The sequence below is a fragment of the Rattus norvegicus genome, chromosome 12 (assembly GCF_021556685.1).
Source record: "Rattus norvegicus strain SHRSP/BbbUtx chromosome 12, alternate assembly SHRSP_T2T, whole genome shotgun sequence".
NCBI classification, from domain to species: domain Eukaryota; kingdom Metazoa; phylum Chordata; class Mammalia; order Rodentia; family Muridae; genus Rattus; species Rattus norvegicus.
The window spans coordinates 48,717,414-48,735,120 of NC_141545.1; the positions used below are offsets into that span (position 1 = coordinate 48,717,414).

General features: G+C 50.2%; 1 protein-coding gene and 1 long non-coding RNA gene across 4 annotated transcripts in view; one reads left to right on the top strand and one right to left on the bottom strand.

Moving 5' to 3' along the window:
• Positions 1-12,369, bottom strand: Oasl (2'-5'-oligoadenylate synthetase-like). 2 transcript variants are annotated; one of them, NM_001009681.1, is given in 6 exon segments: positions 1-939; positions 1,724-1,871; positions 2,654-2,895; positions 5,580-5,746; positions 6,747-7,029; positions 12,164-12,369. In NM_001009681.1, coding segments are annotated over 6 exon segments (1,539 nt in total). In that variant the 5' UTR covers positions 12,362-12,369; the 3' UTR covers positions 1-438.
• The window catches only part of LOC120096007 (uncharacterized), a 24,134-nt gene continuing 10,607 nt past the window's right edge, over positions 4,181-17,707 (top strand). The window contains exon 1 of one of the 2 annotated variants that reach the window (XR_015634887.1): positions 4,181-4,264. This is a non-coding gene — a long non-coding RNA (uncharacterized LOC120096007). Of the gene's footprint in view, positions 4,265-12,648; positions 12,824-17,707 lie in introns of those variants that run through there. The other variant, XR_015634888.1, reaches the window with a different exon arrangement.

The following is a 17,707-nucleotide window of genomic DNA, read 5'->3' on the forward strand; positions in this document are numbered from 1 at the left end:
ATCTGGGAGGAAACAAAGGTTGTTTATTCTCCATTTGAAAGGAACTTGATACCCTACCTTGCCTTGGATAGGCTGAGGCAGGCAGAAGTGGTTGGGAGCACAGGGGAAGGCTTCAGATCCAACCTGATGGAGATTGCTGGTGTGTGTGGGGGAACAACCTGAAGCAGGGTCCATTTGATTGGTTAGGAAGATCGTTTGGCTTCCCAAGAACAAGCGAGAATAGTTTATTTGTGGGACGGCCATTCACTGACCCAGTCTTGAGAGCGGATAGTAGAGGTCCTGGTGTGATTTCACAGGTGACTGCAGAGTTTCATTGTCACACAAGAGCGTCTGGCAGTATTCCCTTCTGGCTCCCTGCTGGGATCAGCCCGGCTGAGGACCGGAAGGAGGGGTGACTAGGCTGACTCTAGGATGAGATAGCAAAAGAGGCAGAGGAAGCTAGCTGGGCGCAGATGGGGCTTTCCCCTCCCTCTTCCTGGATAGGATGATCGTGATACTATCTTGGATGCCATAGGATTTAAAGTCAAACCAGTCTTCCAGGACGCGGCCCTGGAACTCCAGCTGCTGCTCCTGGCTTTGAAGGCCCTGCCTATCTTCGATCTGCTGCTTCAGGCTCAGGACGAAGTCAAGTGGGTGGATGGCGTAGGCGTGGCTTCCACCATCCGGGTTTTTCACAAAGACCTGGATCTCGGGGGAGATGGTGTCCAGCAGGCAGATCTGAGTGTCGCAGAAGATTCCGTAGTAGGCAAGCGAGCATTGGCTTCTGATGAGCTGCCGTTGGCCGCCGGGCTCCTGAAAGGACAGGCGCTGCAGGCCGGAGTAGCCCCGGCTCAGTCGGATTTTCTCTTTCAGCTTCTTTATGGGTTCATAAGGGTTCACCCAGAGGATTAAATCCGGGTGACCCCACTGCTGCACGGTCACCTGGATATCTGGTGCTCTCTGCAAGAGAGGGAGGCGACGGGGTTAGGCTCACATTTCTGTCTGGTGACCCACAAGTTCCCTTCCCAGAAAACAGCTTCCCCCTCCTCCCCTCTCCCCCTCCCCTCCTCCTCCTTTCCTCCTCCTTCTCCCCTCCTCCTCCCCTCCTCCTCCTCCGTAATGTTTAGGGACTGTCAATCACTTTGTAGGCTCTATGCGGGCGCCTCCCATGAATACATTCTCAGCCCGGTGAGGCTGGCTGTCCTCCCATTTGGCAGACAAAGTGATGGTACCCCACTCAGTGTTCACTGCACGGCAGAAGGAATGTAGGACATGGCCGGGTTTTGAAAGACTCTAAAGCTCAGGTTGTAAAGTTTTCATGAAAAAAATACTCCAGCCCAGCAGGGGTATGTGCCATTCCCGTGCCCAGAACAAGGGGATTGTGACTTTAAGAGTATCCTGGGCTACACAGAAAGCCCTTGCTTCACTGAGTCATGGGCTGGATGTGGAGACACAAACTTTTAATTCCAGTACTGGGGAGGCACAGGTAGATGGATCTCTGTGAGTTCAAGGCCAGCCTGGTCTACACAGCAAGGATGGTCAGAACTGCATAGTTTTTGTTTCACAAGCAAACAAACAAACACACAAACAAACCCCAGGGCCTCTACTGTCCTGCCTATCTCTTGACTCTATTTGGCTAGAGAGTGCTGTCCAGACTTCTTGCCTCTGAAAAGCTGTTCTCCACAGGGTGAACCAACACCATGCAGACATAGTGTTCGAGTGTCAGGCTGGGAGGAACCATTACCTTCACAGTCCAGCTGGGGACGGGGGCGTCCCTGTCGTCATAGCAACAGTCCTGTTTCAGACACTGGCTGGCGCGCTGAGCAACTATATCCCACCTGTAGCCTTGCGCCACGTTGTGGGTGGGGTCTGCTGGGTCCAGGATAATGGGCCTGCAACACAGAGAGACGATGTCCAGGCTCTTTCTGGTTCGGAAGCTATAGGTCAGGGAGTTGATTCCCAGCCGCCATTCTTCCCAGCGGCTGAGCATCCCCAGAGCACATGTCCCCAGAGCTGTCCATCAAGGAGGGCCTTGACCAGATATCACTGGAGCTCGAGGGCGTGGAGATGGCAAGATTTCTCATCTCCTTGAGGAGAATGTTCTGGGAACTGCTAAGAATCAGAGGGGTGGGTAGGATATGTCTATAAGATGGGTCCCAGAACAATAACAGATGTCTACTTGGCAGGGGTCGGGAGGGGGCCATCTCAAGGCCACAGCAGGCTGCATACATTTGAGGACAAATTTGCTGAGTGAGCTTCAATGACAATGACACCACCAACATCCACTAATTGCTTTTTTTTAAAAAAAAGATTTATTCATTATATATAAGTACACTGTAGCTGTCTTCAGACACATCAGAAGAGATCCCATTACAGATGGTTGTGAGCCACCGTGTGGTTGCTGGGATTTGAACTCAGGACCTCTGGGAGAGCAGTCAGTGCTCATAACCTCTGAGCCACCTCTCTAGCCCCAACTGATTGCTTTTGAAGCCCTGGGACAGAACCTAACCTGAGCTTGCCTGCTTTAATCCTCTCTCTCAACAATTCTATAAGGGATTATTGTGGTTACCCCTGTTATATGTAGAGGTGAAGGACAGAGACATAGACCTTAGGTCCCACCCCACCCTCACCCCACCCCTGCCTCGAGGCTTGGTGCCCGGCATTGACCCAGTACCTTTCTCCTTTGAGCTGTCTCCTGACGAAGCGCTCAATGACTGGGTGTTGCAGGGTGTAGTACTTGGTCCAGTAGATGCACAGGAGTTCATGATCCTGGAGCAACTCCATGACAGTGGCGAGACCTTCATCCAGCCTGAAGTTCGAATCCTCCTGGGTGCCTGCTTCCCACGCGTAGACAGTTAGCAGCTCCAGGGCATAGAGGGGGGGCAGGTTGGCCCGGGGGCACTTGTCTCTCACGTACTGCAGAGAGAGTGGGGAAGAGACAGAGAGGGATGCTGAGATCAAGTGTGAAGATGACACCAGATCCAGGGGCAGAACATTCGAAGTGTAACCCACGAGCTGTGTGACCTTGGCAAGGTTACTTTCCCTTCCCGGGCCTCGGTCTTCCCCATTTTAGGATTAAGTGTCTAGGTTAGCCCAGAAGACGTCAAACTGTGTCTGAATCAAATTTAGAGGAACGTAATTTATTTTTTTTAATCCTCTCCCTCCTCCTCTTTTCCTCCTCCTCCTCCCTCTCCCACCCCTTCTCCCTCCCTCCCTCCCTCCCTCCCTCCCTCCCTCCCTCTTTCCAGGTAATGCCAGGATGTGGTGCAGGTGTGGAGGTCAGAGTTCAACTTTAAAGGTTAGTTCTTTCCTTCAACCTTTCCGTGGGTTCCTGGGATCAGATTAAACCGTGGTTGCTATGCTAGCCCAGCAAGCACCTTTAATTCACTGAGAAGTCTCACCAGATAGATTTTAATTTTTTTTCTACATAGGTATATGTACATAGCGTGTAACACTATGTCTGCATGGGTTGGAGCCTAGAGGGCAGGTGAGATATTTCCTCAATCGCTGTCACATTTTGAGACCGGCTGTCTTACGGAACTGGATCTCTCTCACTGGCTAGACCAAGCTGGCCAGCAAACCCCTGGAGGGATCCTCCTGTCTCTGTCATGTCCCCCCACCCCCACCCCAGGGCTGTGATGGCAGGTGTGCGACAGTGCGGATGCCAGGGATCTGGTCTCAGGTTGTCATGTTTGCATCTCAAGCACGTTACTAACTGAGACACTTGTCCAGCCCCGCTGTTTATTTTGGACCTATATTTAAAACCACTGCTACTAGCTTGTGCTAGGCAGTCTTACATCAATTCATCAGAATTCGTCAGAAGCTAAAATCTTTTTTTTTTTTTTTTTTTGGTTCTTTTTTTCGGAGCTGGGGACCGAACCCAGCGCCTTGCGCTTCCTAGGTAAGCGCTCTACCACTGAGCTAAATCCCCAGCCCCAAAATCTTTTGAGAGGATGGAAGCTCAATTAAGAAAATACCCCAGGGGGTTGGGGATTTAGCTCAGTGGTAGAGTGCTTGCCTAGCAAGCGCAAGGCCCTGGGTTCAGTCCTCAGCTCCGGGAAAAAAAGAAAAAAAAAAAAAGAAAAAAAGAAAGAAAAAAAAAAGAAAGAAAGAAAGAAAGAAAATACCCCAGGCTGTGGACAAGACTGTAGGGGATTTCCTTAATTAGAGACTGAGGGGCCTCGCCCACTTGGGTGGTCCCGCCCACCGTGGGTGGAGCCACCCTGGGCTGGCGGTCCTGGATTCTATAAGAAAGCAGGCTGAGCAAGCCATGGGGAGCAAGCCGGTAAGTAGTACCTTTCCATGGCCCCTGCATCAGCTCCTGCCTCCAGGTTCCCGCCCCGCTTGAGTTCCTGTCCTGACCTCCTTCAGTGATGGACTATGAAGTGAAAGTGTGAGCTGAATTAACCCTTCCCTCCCCAACTTGCTTTTGGCCATTGTAACCCAAAGTAAGACGCAGCTCTTTTTAATTCTTTCAAGACCAGGCCTGATTACGTAGCCCAGGCTCAAGTGTGTGTGTGTGGGTGACGGGGTGGGGGTGGACATGCAAAGCAGCCTTACAATGAATATTTCACCTGACAGCTAATTTTTATGAGTAGATTGAATATAATATAATCCATGCACAGGCAACCTCTATTTCCTCACTCCGGTATTAGCGAATTTATGAAGTGTAGCTGGAGATGAATATTCACAGGTAAAGGCGGACAGTGCCATCAAAGGGGTGGAGGGAGAAGTCTACCAGACTCCTTACTTTTTTTTTTTTTTACTTTATTTTTAATCATGTATGCGTGTGTGCACGTGACTGTGTGTGGGTGCTCACGGAAGCCAGAGGCACTGGATCTTTGGGAGCTGGGAGTTATGGACAGTTTCAAGCTGCCTGATACCTCGGGTCCTCTGCTGGAGTAGTACGTGCCCTTAACTGCTGAGTCACCTCTAGCTTCAGTTTGTCTTTGAGGCAGGGCTCACTGTGTAGCCTAGGTTAGCCTGGAGCTCACTAGGTAGTCAGGCTGCTCCCCTTGCTTCAGTCTCACAAGTGCTGGGGTTACAGGTATGTGCCATCACAACTTACCTGCCTCTTAGTGTATCTGTTTATTTTTAAGACTGCCTTCCCACCGTGCGTGCGTGCCTGTGGTAGGGCTATTTCTGATGCTTCCTTTTTTCAGTTTATTTAGTTTTTTTTTTTTTTTTTTTCCAGAGCTGGGGGTTGAACCCAGGGCCTTGCGCCTGCTAGGCAAGCGCTCTACCACTGAGCTAAATCCCCAACCCTTTTTTCAGTTTAGATAATTCTACCCACCCATTGCATTGAAATATACTGGGTCCTCTTCAGATACCACATGTGACACTTGAAAAGTAGGCGCCAAGGACCTGTTCCTTCAAGACTGGGACTCAGAAGCTGTCCCCACCGAGAGGCTGAGTAGTATGAATGGGTTTTAAGGAATCCTTCTTCTCCTTAATCTTGAATTTGTTGGGTTTAATGTTCACAAACCACACGAGTGCATGTCAGCCCAGGGAAACAGTAACTGCAGGTTGCAGATGTCCTGACATCTGCCCATCCTCCCGGCAACCCTGTCTCCTCAGGCTCACCCTGGCGGCTCCCTCACCTGCTGGTACCAGTGTTTGACCAACCGTAGGAGGCTCTTCAGCTTAGTCGGCCTATGCTTCACGAAGCTCCTCTGTAGCTCGCTGAAGGAAGGAGAGAAATTTCCGGGGTAGCCGTTAGCCTTGATCAGATTCACATAGACCTCGGCGGAGTTGGAACAGGAAGGTCCTGAGGAGAGTAGAAGCAAAGACTTGAGTAAAGACTGTGGAATCCAGTGTGGACGAAGTGTTTGGGGAGGGCCTGGTCACTCATTAGATAGATTATGATGGTGTTTTTCTGGTGATTCATATTCTCTCTCTCTCTCTCTCTCTCTCTCTCTCTCTCTCTCTTTCTCGCTCTCGCTCTCACTCTCACTCTCTTTCTCTTTTTCTTTCTTTTCTTCCTTCCTTTCTTTCTTTTTTGTTAAAGAATTATTTATTTTATTTATATGAGTACACTGTCACTGTCTTCAGACACACCAGAAGGGTATCAGATCCCATTGCAGATGGTTGTGAGCCACCATGTGGTTGCTGGGATTTGAACTCAGGACCTCTGGAAGAACACTCAGTGCTCTTGACCACTGAGCCATCTCTTCAGTCCCTCCTTCCTTCCTTTCTTTCTTCCTTCCTTCCTTCCTTTTCTTTGTGTGTGTGACAAATATGGAACGATATTTGCCAGTGTTCATAGGGGAGAACTGGCTCTATGTCATGCCATGAAGAACTTTCTTCTTGAGGCTGGATACCATTGCTAGTAACCATGGTATAACACTGCACAGCCGGTAATCAGTGTGTGTGTGTGAGATACAAAAATCATTATGGTATCTTTGAGCTCCGCTTCTGGGAAAGGTCACACAGACCCAGTAAATGCTACCTTGCTTCTGACTTGACTCCTCCCCCCGGTTGGGCCTTGGGTCTTTAAAAATAATCTTCCCACAGAAAGTCACCTTTCCTCACCGTTGTTTGTTAGTTACTGGGGAAACCCCACTCTTTCCTCTGATTACTCGCCACCATTTGTCCTGTGCCCCTAGTGGCCTCTGTGATAAGTTTCTGTTTCCTAGGTCCACAGGGCAAATCACCCCAGCCCAGGTCACGGGTAGGAAGGAGGAAAGCATGTGGCCCCGAGAGGAAAGAGGTCACAGTCTGGGGGTTGGAGGAAGGTCAGGCCAGGCATGTGCTTCTGTTCCCCTTACCCAGGGCTCTGAAGGCGGGCACGATGGTGACAGTGATGGGCTCCCAGGTCTCCCTGGTCTGGATAGTGAAGATGAGACTACTGGGCACTTCTTCAATCACACTCAGGTTACTGAGCCCGAGATCCAGCAGGTCCCGGCAGTAAGACATCCTTTTCTGTATCAGTCTCAGAACAGCCTGGTGGTGTTTGGCCTCTTCCTGGAAGCTGTGGAAACAGCTCAGGAACACCACCAGCTCCACGTCTGTGGTACTCCTGAGTACTGTGCCATTCCCAAAGCAGCCTACCTGTGAAAGACAGGACTCTGTCACCCCAAGGCCCTCTGCCATATGCCTAGCAACCTGGGGCTCTTCACGCAATACACTCCTTTAGTATAGAGCCCCCCATACATACACACAAGGCTACCTGAGAAGGGTTGCCTCTCTCTCACAGCTGCAGACACACGGAGGATGAATTATGCAGGCAGCGTCTCTGGCAGCTGGACTCCGGCACCCAGGCCTCTTTACCCTTTCTTTGCTGACACACGGCCTCTGGCTGACCTGGAACTATGCTATTTAGCTCAAGCTGTCCTTGAACTCACGATCCTCCTGAATTGGCCTCCCAAGCATGGGCTACAGGAGTGGCCCACTGAGCAGCCCTTGCTTTAACCCCTGCACCGAACACCTTTGGAGAGTTGGTTTTGTCCAACCCAGAGAAATGTCCCCTCCAAGGGAATAATGACTGAATGCCCCCCAGTATAAACATTCCAAAATGGCTGGCCTGCTGCCACAAGTGGAAAAATCCCACACCTGACCCCATGGGACTAAACACAGAGTATAACATTGCCTTTGGGTATGCGAGAGCACACGGATTTCAAGAATAGATCTGGGTCCTATCCTAAGATATCTCGCTATGCTTCTGTAAATAGGCTGAAGACCTGGGGAGAGGGTGTTTCTAAACCTGAAATGCTCATGGCCTAAGTATCTGGTAAAGGACTCCCAATCTGTAGAAATACCCACTGCACAGTCTGTGAAACAGAGAGTTGACCCATCCACCCATCCATCCACCCACCCACCCACCCGCCCATCCACCCATCCACCCATCCACCCATCCATCCACCCACCCACCCATCCATCCACCCACCCATCCACCCATCCATCCATCCGCCCGCCCGCCCGCCCGCCCATCCGCCCGCCCGCCCGCCCACCCACCAGCCCACCAGCCCACCCGCCCACCCACCCACCCACCCACCCACCCATCCATCCATCCACCCACCCATCCATCCACCCACCCACCCACCCACCCACCCACCCACCCATCCACCCATCCATCCACCCACCCATCCATCCATCCATCCCTCCCTCCTCTCTGTTTAAATCATATGTGGACGGCTCAAGGGATTCCCTCGTGGTAGGCAGGCTCTTTGGCATTAGAGCTATCTGCCTAGCACTGACGCGACTCTTATCCCTGACCCACCTGCTACATGATCATTAGGAGCCCAAAGTCCATCAGCTGAGAAATCAAAACAGCGACGGGATTATTGGGAAGATCAGACACAGAACTGTATGCCCAGGGCTTGTATGGGAGCCCGTGCCCTGGAAGTCAACAAGGCGTGTCCCGGAAGTCAGCAGTGCGTATCTCTTCCCTTTTTATCTAGTTGATCCCCAGCTGCCTCCACATTAGTCACATAGCACATTACTCTCTCTCTCTTCCTCCCTCTCTCTCCTTCTCACCCCCCCTAAGATTTATTTATTTAATGTATATGAGCACACTGTTGCAGTCTTCAGACACACCAAAAGAGGGCATCAGATCCCATTACAGATGGTTGTGAGCCATCATGTGGTTGCTGGGATTTGAACTCAGGACCTCTGGAAGACCAGTCAGTGCTCTTAACCGCTGAACCATCTCTCTAGTCCCCCAGTTTCCATATCTCTTAATGGCAAGAGACTAGACTGTTTAATTTTTTTCCCATTTTATTTGTTCTTGTGCATGTTGCATGCACCCCATGGCACACATGTGGAGGCCAGGGGACAACCTGTGGAAGTTGGTTTCCTCATTTCATTGTGTGAGCTCCTTGAATTTTACTCAGGGTGTAGGGCTTGGCACTAGGCACCTTTACACCTGAGCCATCCTGCTGGCCCCCGTATCAAATGATTTTAAGGAGAGACTCTATGCTTCTTTGGCATACAAAGTCCCACACCTCTCTGGCTCACCTCTGGCTCACCCCACATTGGACTACTGGGGTTGGGTCATTCTCTGGGTGGCTACCTTTCTGGGTTAATGAGTCACAGCAGAAATTAAAATACTGCTAGCACAGGCTGAGCAGTCCCTGTGTCTGGCACCACCAAAGGCCATTTAATGCGCATCTCCTTTCTAATCGCCATGGTGATGGGCCCTGTGACCCGGCTCCCCAGTGTACAACTGAGAATACAGAAGTGGTGGCACATAACCCACTTGCAAGGTCTCCCAGTCAGCCCGGGAGTTAGATGGTAACTCCTCAGACATGGCCAATGACTCTTCCTCTCCACCCTATGATGGCTTCCACACACTGTGCTCTGTTCTCACGTGGCAGGTGTTGGCTGCCTTTGTACTCCTTTTTTTTTTTTTTTTCCTGGAGCTGAGGACTGAACCCAGGGCCTTGTGCTTGCTAGGCAAGCGCTCTACCACTGAGCTAAATCCCCAACCCCTTGTACTCCATTTTTATTCTGATCCCGCCAGTATTCAGACTTGGCGTTCCTATCCTGGGAGAAAGGACTGGAGAGTGATTGCGGATGTGGGCAAAGGGCGATCCCTCTGTAGGTCAGGTTGTCTACACTGCCCTATCCCTTCCCCAGTGAGGAAAGCATAGCTTAGGACAGGGTGCATGATTTGCTTTTGTTGTAATCTTCTCGGATTCACTTGTGTGAACAGCTCAGCCCTCTGGAAAGTCAAGGGTGGAGGGATGAAGTGTGGGAGACGTGGAGTGTGGGATACATTGAGTGTAGGATACATCCAGTGTAGAATGCATTCAGTATAGTATACATCCAGTGCAGGGCACATCCAGTGTAGGATACACTCAGTGTAGGATACATCCAGTGCAGGGCACATCCAGTGTAGGATACATCCAGTGTAGGATACATCCAGTGCAGGATACATCTAGTGTAGGATACATCCAGTGTAGGATACACTCAGTGTAGGATACATCCAGTGCAGGGCACATCCAGTGTAGGATACATCCAGTGTAGGATACACCCAGTTCAGGATACAACCAGTTCAGGATACACCCAGTTCAGGATACATCCTAACATCCAGTGTAGGATACATCCAGTGTAGGATACATCCTAACATCTAGTGTAGGATACATCCAGTGTAGGATATACTCAGTGTAGGATACATCCAGTTCAGGATACATTCTAAAATCCAGTGTAGGATACATCTAGTTCAGGATATATCCAGTGTAGGATACACTCTTACTGTTCTTGCTCTGTGGGTGTGGCTATCATTTAGTGGGTTAAGGGGAGGAGAAATGGGGCTTAGCAGTTGGTATCTGTGGTCGTCAAAACTTACTCTATTTGGTGAGTCTTCCTTCTGCCTAGACACTTGCTATTCTACCCATTTCTTTCTTAGATATGTCAGGGAGGGAGCAGTCTAGAGGACAGCCTTGCCCAAGAGACTCCCACAGACCAGGAAAAAGCCCCAGGCAAGCATCACAATGAAACCCTTGTTTCTAAGAATTGACCCTGGGATAACGTTTAGGCTGCATGGTCTCAGTGCTGGGCAATGGGAGGTGATGTTTGGGATATTGTGACTACAGAGGAGCAGACCAAGAACTTGAGACATGAGACTGGACAGTCAAAGTCACACAGCTGGCAAGAGAAAGAGCCCTGACTCAAACCCTCTCTGTGTGGTGGCAAAACTACGGCTGCCACTTCTAAGTCACGTGACCTGAGGTCTTGGAGATGGAATGGGTTGCAAGAAAGGAAGAGGCTCAGGGCTGTTAAATTCATCCCAACAGGGCAAGTTAAAGCCTCAGACCGGAAGTCCAGAGTCCTAATTCTGGTCCGGATGCTGCCATCGGTTTGGGGTGTAGCATTAGGATGTGTCAAGCTCTCCGTGTGTCAGTCTCCTTAGTGAACAATTGGTTGAGGCTTCTCTCAAGCTGTGTGTGCACATCCTGTACTAGTGGGCACCATACTTTAGGCTGCCCATTGTGTTTTTTTTGACACAGGGTCTTCTACTGTGCCCTGGGGTTTGAAGATTCAGCTAGACCAATAGGCCAAGGACACTGACTGATAGGCTAGTGGTTCTCTTGACTCTGCCTCCCCAGGGCTGGGATTATAAGTTTGGAGATCCACACTCAGCTCTTGTCCTGCCTCCTTCCAGGGTCTGTTGAGTTCTGTGATCCTTAGCTTAGCTAGGGTGTGGGTGAGGCCACCAGAAGGATTTAAGGAAAGAAAAAGAATCTAGGTGAGAAACTTGGGTCACCGTCTGAGTAGTCAGTCATGTTCAAATCCGAACCCCAACACCAGCAGTACTGCTCTGAACAAGTCAGATGGCCACTCACCGAGGCACCCAGCACATCAGAACCTGTCACATCTATGACCGTCTTTCTTTTGTCAGTGCTAAGGCTTGAACCACAGCTTCATACACGCTAGGCTTGCACTCTAGCCTTGAGCCACATCCACAGCCTCTACATTTGTGTCATCTCAACTACTTTAAAAGGAGTAGCAGATAGCAAAGAGCTTTGCCCTGAAACAGTATAGCATGTGAGTCCCCCAAAAGAGAGCTCCCCTCCCCAGAAGGTGCAATTTGACTTGACAAACAACAATTTTCTTACCAAAATGCATTAAATATTTACTACTCATACCTAAACTCTCTGTCTCTCTCTCCCTGTCTCTCCCTCCCCTTTCCCTCCCCCCCCCCCTCTCTCTCTCTCTCTCTCTCTCTCCCCCTGTCTCTCCCTCCCCTTTCCCTCCTCTCTCTCTCTCTCTCTCTGTATACTGTTCTGAGACATGTAACCTAGGCTGGCTTTGAACCCATGATCCTCTCTCTTGTTTCCACCTCCTCCATGCTGGGGTTGCAGGAGTGGTTTCCCAAGTCAAGCTCCCCAAAGTTGTATTTTACAAATTACATATCAGGATCCAACCAGAGGCCTCGCATTGCCTGTGATCATTATAGCTCTGACACTGCTAAGCCTTTGTTAGGCTCATCTGTAAAATGGGACAAGAATCATATCCATCTCAGAAGAGTACAGCTCTAACAGTAGAACATGAGGGTCACCCCCAAGGCCGTCTTTCATTATCTTCTCTACTAATTCATTCCGCTCAAGGCAGTAGGTTGTAGATAGCTAGCTGTCGTGTCTGGAAATGTCCGAATCATGAAGTAGGGAATCACGAGGCAAGGGGACCCTCTGGCACTGGGTTTTGCCCTGTCCTGGCTGGGAATGGAGAGGTCCAACCTTACCTTGAGTACCTTGAGCACTCGTACATCCTGGGCCGGGCCACGTTCTCCACGGAAGTTCTCCTGCCTCAGGAACTGCTCCACTGTCTGCACTGTCTCCAGGACCTCCTCCTTCCATTCTCTGGTTGGCTGCAGCCACTGAGCCACAAAGGAGTCCAGCTTGGAGGCTGGGAAGCTGTAAAGCTCCTGGGCTACTGCCATGTCTGCGCTGAAGGCCAGCTGCTGCAGGGCTATATAGCCAAGCACCCACCCGACTCCCAGCACACACCTCCTCCTTTTTTAAGGCGGCTCCTCTCCAGCTGACCTCTAGTACCCTATGGTGGAAATAGGGGCTGAAGAGAGGGATTTGGGAGCAAGACTCTATGGGGGTCCCCACCTTGGAGATTTATTGCCATGACAGCTGTGCTGAGGGAAGGGAGGCTGGGGATGGCAGGTCCGGACCGCCTTAACAGGGTTGGCAACTGGCCAACTTTTGTGCTGTAAGTTTCGATTCTCAGCATTTGTAGTTTCCCTTTTGTGACGTTTGTAAACTGAAATTGGCTTGAGTTTGACCTTCCGGAGACACACACCTCGTCTAGATGACTCAGGCCAAACCACCCCCAGCCTGTCATAGGGAAACTGAGGTTTGGAAAGAGAAAGAGGCCCACTCATGGTTGTGGTAAGGTATGAGGAATCTGGAATCAGAAGGACACTTTGAAGTCCGGTACCCTTTGTCAGAGGCTTGACTTTTCTTGTTTATTTTATTTAAAATAATTTTTATTACATTTCATACATTTATTTTCTTTCTTTTTTTCTTTTTTCTTTTCTTTTTTTTTTCTTTTCTTTTTTTTTTTTTTTTTTTTTTTTCGGAGCTGGGGACCGAACCCAGGGCCTTGTGCTTGCTAGGCAAGCACTCTACCACTGAGCTAAATCCCCAACCCCCGTTTTATACATTTATATTCATTTATATTAAATGTATTTTATTTAAGAGAGTTTGAAGTTTCGACTTACAGTTATGTAAAAGAAAAAATATATTTACGTATTTTGGGGATTTGGGGGGAGGTGCGTGCTGTGGCACAAATGTGTGTGTGGGGGGGTCAAAGTACAACCTGCGGAGGTTTGTGGTCTGCTTCCACCGAGTGGGTTCCGGGAACTGTACTCGGGTCTTTAGGCTTGGCAGCAATCGCCTTTAGCCGCTGAGCCATCTTGACCCAGACTCGCACTTTCTTGGTGCATTAGGTGGATTTAGTGATAATAGCCTCTTGGAAGTGAGTGTGGGTGAAACCTAAGAGTTCCGAGCTGAACAGCGGGCATGATACAGGGAAGACAAGATTCTCTGAGCTATGGGACAGATGAGCAGGAACTGAGAGTCCCCACAGGGTTGAAAAGCCCTTGACTGACTCAATCCCAGGGGAATGACAAACTGGGGCAAACTAGGATATCACAGAAGGGAGGGCGTGAGGCCTGTGCAGAGGCTGAGGAGTGGGAACAGCCAGGGGTCAGGGACTCACAGGGGGAATAGCCTCCAGGATTTGGTGAGGAAGGGATATACCTGGGCGGGAGATCACAGTGCTGTTCCCCGGCTCAGCCCCACTTTCCGGTACTGCTTCAGGCATCAGAAGAGTTTACTAAGCACCTACTACGTCCCAGGCAAGTGACTAGACCAACGAAGAGACAAGAATCCCTGTCCCCAGAGAGCTTACACACTAGTGGTAGAAACAGGTGACCAGTAGGATTAATCTGCGACGTGAGAGTAAAGAAAAGGTGTGAAAGAATTAAGCAGAAAAAGAAAACAGAGAAAAAGACCAATGGGGCGTGTCTGCATGCGTATGTACGTACGTATGTGCATGCATACGTACATACGTATAGGTACGTATACACGTAGGTGCGCGCAGTTCTGCTTTTGTGCGTGCTTTAGCTACTTAGTGAAGTAGCTTATGGTACCAGTGAAGGCTTACGGAAGGAGACCTTGAACAAAGACAAGAAGGCGGTGCAGAGTGAGCTGCAGGGACAGGGAGGGAAGAGGATTCTCTATAACAAAAGAAAACCAAAAGCATGTGCAAAGGCCCTGTGGTGGTCATGCACTTGTTGGGTCTGAGGGTCTAGGGCATCAGGTGCCTAGAATGGAATGATTGAGATGGGGAGTTGAACGGGAATAAGATTGGAGTAGTTGGCGACAGTGGGAGGCGCTAGCTGTCGTCTCCCAAAGACTTTATTCTGAAGAAACAGGGATAGTCGCAAAGTTCTGAGCAGAGCATGGATATGTGGTCTGATTGATTTCTTTATTTTTTGTTGTTTTTTCAAGACAGGGTTTCCCTATGTAGCCCAGGCTCTCCTGGAGCTCAGTCTGTAGACCAGGCTGGCCTTGAACTCACAACAACCCACCCTCCTCTGCCTCCAGAATGCTGGGATTAAAGGCCTGTGCCACCATACCCCTCTCTGACTGACTTTTTAAGAAAGACACCTTTTGTTTGATTAATTAATGACTTGAATGTGACTGGGCAGTGGTGGCGCATACCTTTAGTCCCAGCACTTGGGAGGCAGAGTCAGGAGGCTCTCTGAGTTCGAGGCCAGCCTGATCTACAGAGTGAGTTCCAGGACAGCCAGGGCTACACAGAGAAACTCTTGCCTCGAAAAACCAAACACTAAAACGACTTGAACGTGTGTGCATTTACTCGCTCAAACGTCACACACCGTATTAATAAAGCGTGTTAAAAGACAAAACAACCCAAATGAAGACGCCTCTAAACAAAGAGATCATTAGAGCCACAAGACCTGTGAGTGGAGACGGGCGGGCTCTGAAGTAGTTAAGGATTCAGAGCTGGGGAGATATAAGAGCTCAGTCAAGAAGAACAAGGAAGAGCAGGAGGGCGAAGGAAAGGAGAATGTTCTGGAAGCCAAGCGATAATACTGTTTGACAAAGAGGAAGTGGCCCACTGGGTCAAATGCCAGGTGAGTCTGCTCTGCCTCTGTCCCAAAGTGTGGTGTGCAGTAAACTTAGAACCTAGCACGAGTGCTCTGCCTCCTTCCATACTGAGGACGGACGGCAGAAATGCTAGAGGCAGGGACATGGGTCTGACATCATAGGGTGGCCCATGTAGGACTCAAACGGTGGGCTGGCAGTGGTGAAGCAGGCCTTTAATCCCAGCAGTAGGGAGGCAGAGGCCGGTGGAGCTCTGTGAGAATGAAACCAGCCTGGTTGCTATGGTGAGTTCTGGGTTAGCTGAGGCTGCATAAGGAGATGTTTGCATAGAAAGAAGGAAGAGGTGGGGCGGGGCCGATGGCTTGGACTAGGATTGCACACAGAGGAGGGAAGGGAAGGGGCCTAGGTTCTAAGTCTTGGAAGGAGGAGGAAGCAGGAAGCCCCTCAGCCTTTGTCCTTGGGCCTCCATTAGTGAAAGGAGGAATCTTAGAGGAGGTGGAAGACTTGGAGTGAGTCTTCGCAAGGGCATGGAGGCGTCCGTGAGTGAGGAGGTGGGACGCTTCATGTGGAGACCATGTTTGGTTTTCCTTGTCACACAGATGGTCCCTAGTACCTTGAGGAAGTGTTGCCCTAGATGGAGTGGCCAAAGAGGTGGGGCCAAAGTTAGGAGTTTACAAATCTCTCCTATTGCACACTTAGGATTTAGCTCAGTGGTAGAGCACTTGCAAGCCCTTGGGTTCTGGGTTTGGTCCTCAGCGCTGGAAAAAAACAAAACAAAACAAGAAACACAAGTCTGAATTCGAGGCTAGCCTGGTCTACAGAGTGAGTTCCAGGACAGCCAGGGCTACACAGAAATTCCTGTGCTACAAAAACCAATACAGTAAGAACAACAAAAGACCGGCAGAGAGAGGGACCAAGACGTTTCTGTTGGTCAAACTGGGAGCATGACACGGTTCGCAACGGTGTAATGCTGGATTATGATCAGAAGTTGATCAGATTAGGAATCACCTGGGAGACTGCCACAGCCCAGCTCTGGGTAACTCTGTGAGGGATTTCTAGAGCCACTTAGACTGTTGGGAGGTGGTGGACCTGCAGAAGGGGGGTTCGGGTTTGAGGAAGGGACCTTGCCCTGACTCTCCATTAGTACTCCACTCATTTTCCTGTTTCTGACCATGTAAGTCAGCCTCTCTTAGCCTTCCTGATGCCGAAACTGATGGTGCAACTCTAATACTGTTCCTCCTGTTGTGGTGACCTCCCCCACCATAGCACTACTTTGTTGCTACTTTATAACTGTAATGTTGTTACTGTTATAAATCAGAGTGTAAATATCTGATATGCCACCCCTGTGAAAGGGTCGTTCAGCCCCAAAGGAATCACTGCCCACAGGCTGAGCACCACTGATGTAAACTGCTTTGTGTCCACTTTGCAGTGACAGACCGATGCATTTGAAATCGTGGATTAATCAGTCTTTCTGCCTTTCTGGAAGTATCATTATCCGTCCGTCCGTCCGTCCTTTCTCTCTTTCTTTCTTTCTTTCTTTCTTTCTTTCTTTCTTTCTTTCTTTCTTCTTCCTCCTCCTCCCCACTTCCCCCTCCCCGCTCCCCTCCCGCCCTTCTCCTCCCCCTTCTCTTCCCCCTTTCTCCTCCCCCTCCTCCTCCCACTCTTCTCCTCCTCCCTCTCCTCCTCCCCCTCTCCTCCTCCTCCCCACTTCTTCCTCCCTCATCCTCCCCCTCCCCCTCCTCCTCCCCACTTCCCCCTCCCCGCTCCCCTCCCGCCCTTCTCCTCCCCCTTCTCTTCCCCCTTTCTCCTCCCCCTCCTCCTCCCACTCTTCTCCTCCTCCTCCTCCCTCTCCTCCTCCCCCTCTCCTCCTCCTCCCCACTTCTTCCTCCCTCCTCCTCCCCCTCCCCCTCCCCCTCCTCCTCCCCACTTCTCCCCACTTCTCCTCCTTCTTTTTCCTGAGCCTTGGTGTAGGGATTGGTGTGATATATGTCCCGCTGATCACTGAGAGGGACACACTCACTCTCTGTCTTTTAGTCAGCTAGGGGTTTATGCTCTAACCATTCCACAACCAAAGTTCTCCGAAGAGCTTTCAGAGCTGTACTTATCTACAGGTATGGAGATTTAAAAAAATATTTTTTACTGGACCCTGTGTTTTTGTTGTTGTTGTTTTAAGATTTAGAGTGCTCTATTTGCATATACACCTGCAGGCCAGAAGAGGGCGTCAGATCCCCATTACAGATGGTTGTGAGCCACCATGTGGCTGCTGGGGATTGGCCTCAGGACCTCTGGAAGAGCAGACAGGGATCTTAACTGCTGAGCCATCCCTCTGGCCCACCTAGGCCCTGCATTTTTTGAAATAAGAATTTAAAGTTCATTTAGCAGAATCATAGTACTGGGTTCACCCCTGAGACTGAGACCTCCAAGCTCCCCAATAGGTTCTGGGCTAGGTTTTGCAGCACTGGGCATGTGTTTCTTCCCATGGAATGGCCCGTAAACGCAGCCAGGAGGCATTATTCACCCACTTGCATCTCTTGCTAGGCGGCCATCATCCTGGCTCTAAGGGTAAACAAGCAGCTGGCTAAGCCTGTTGATGGGTTTTACCCTGGGCAGCCTGGCCGGCGCTTTCCCCGCACTATGAAAGCTGA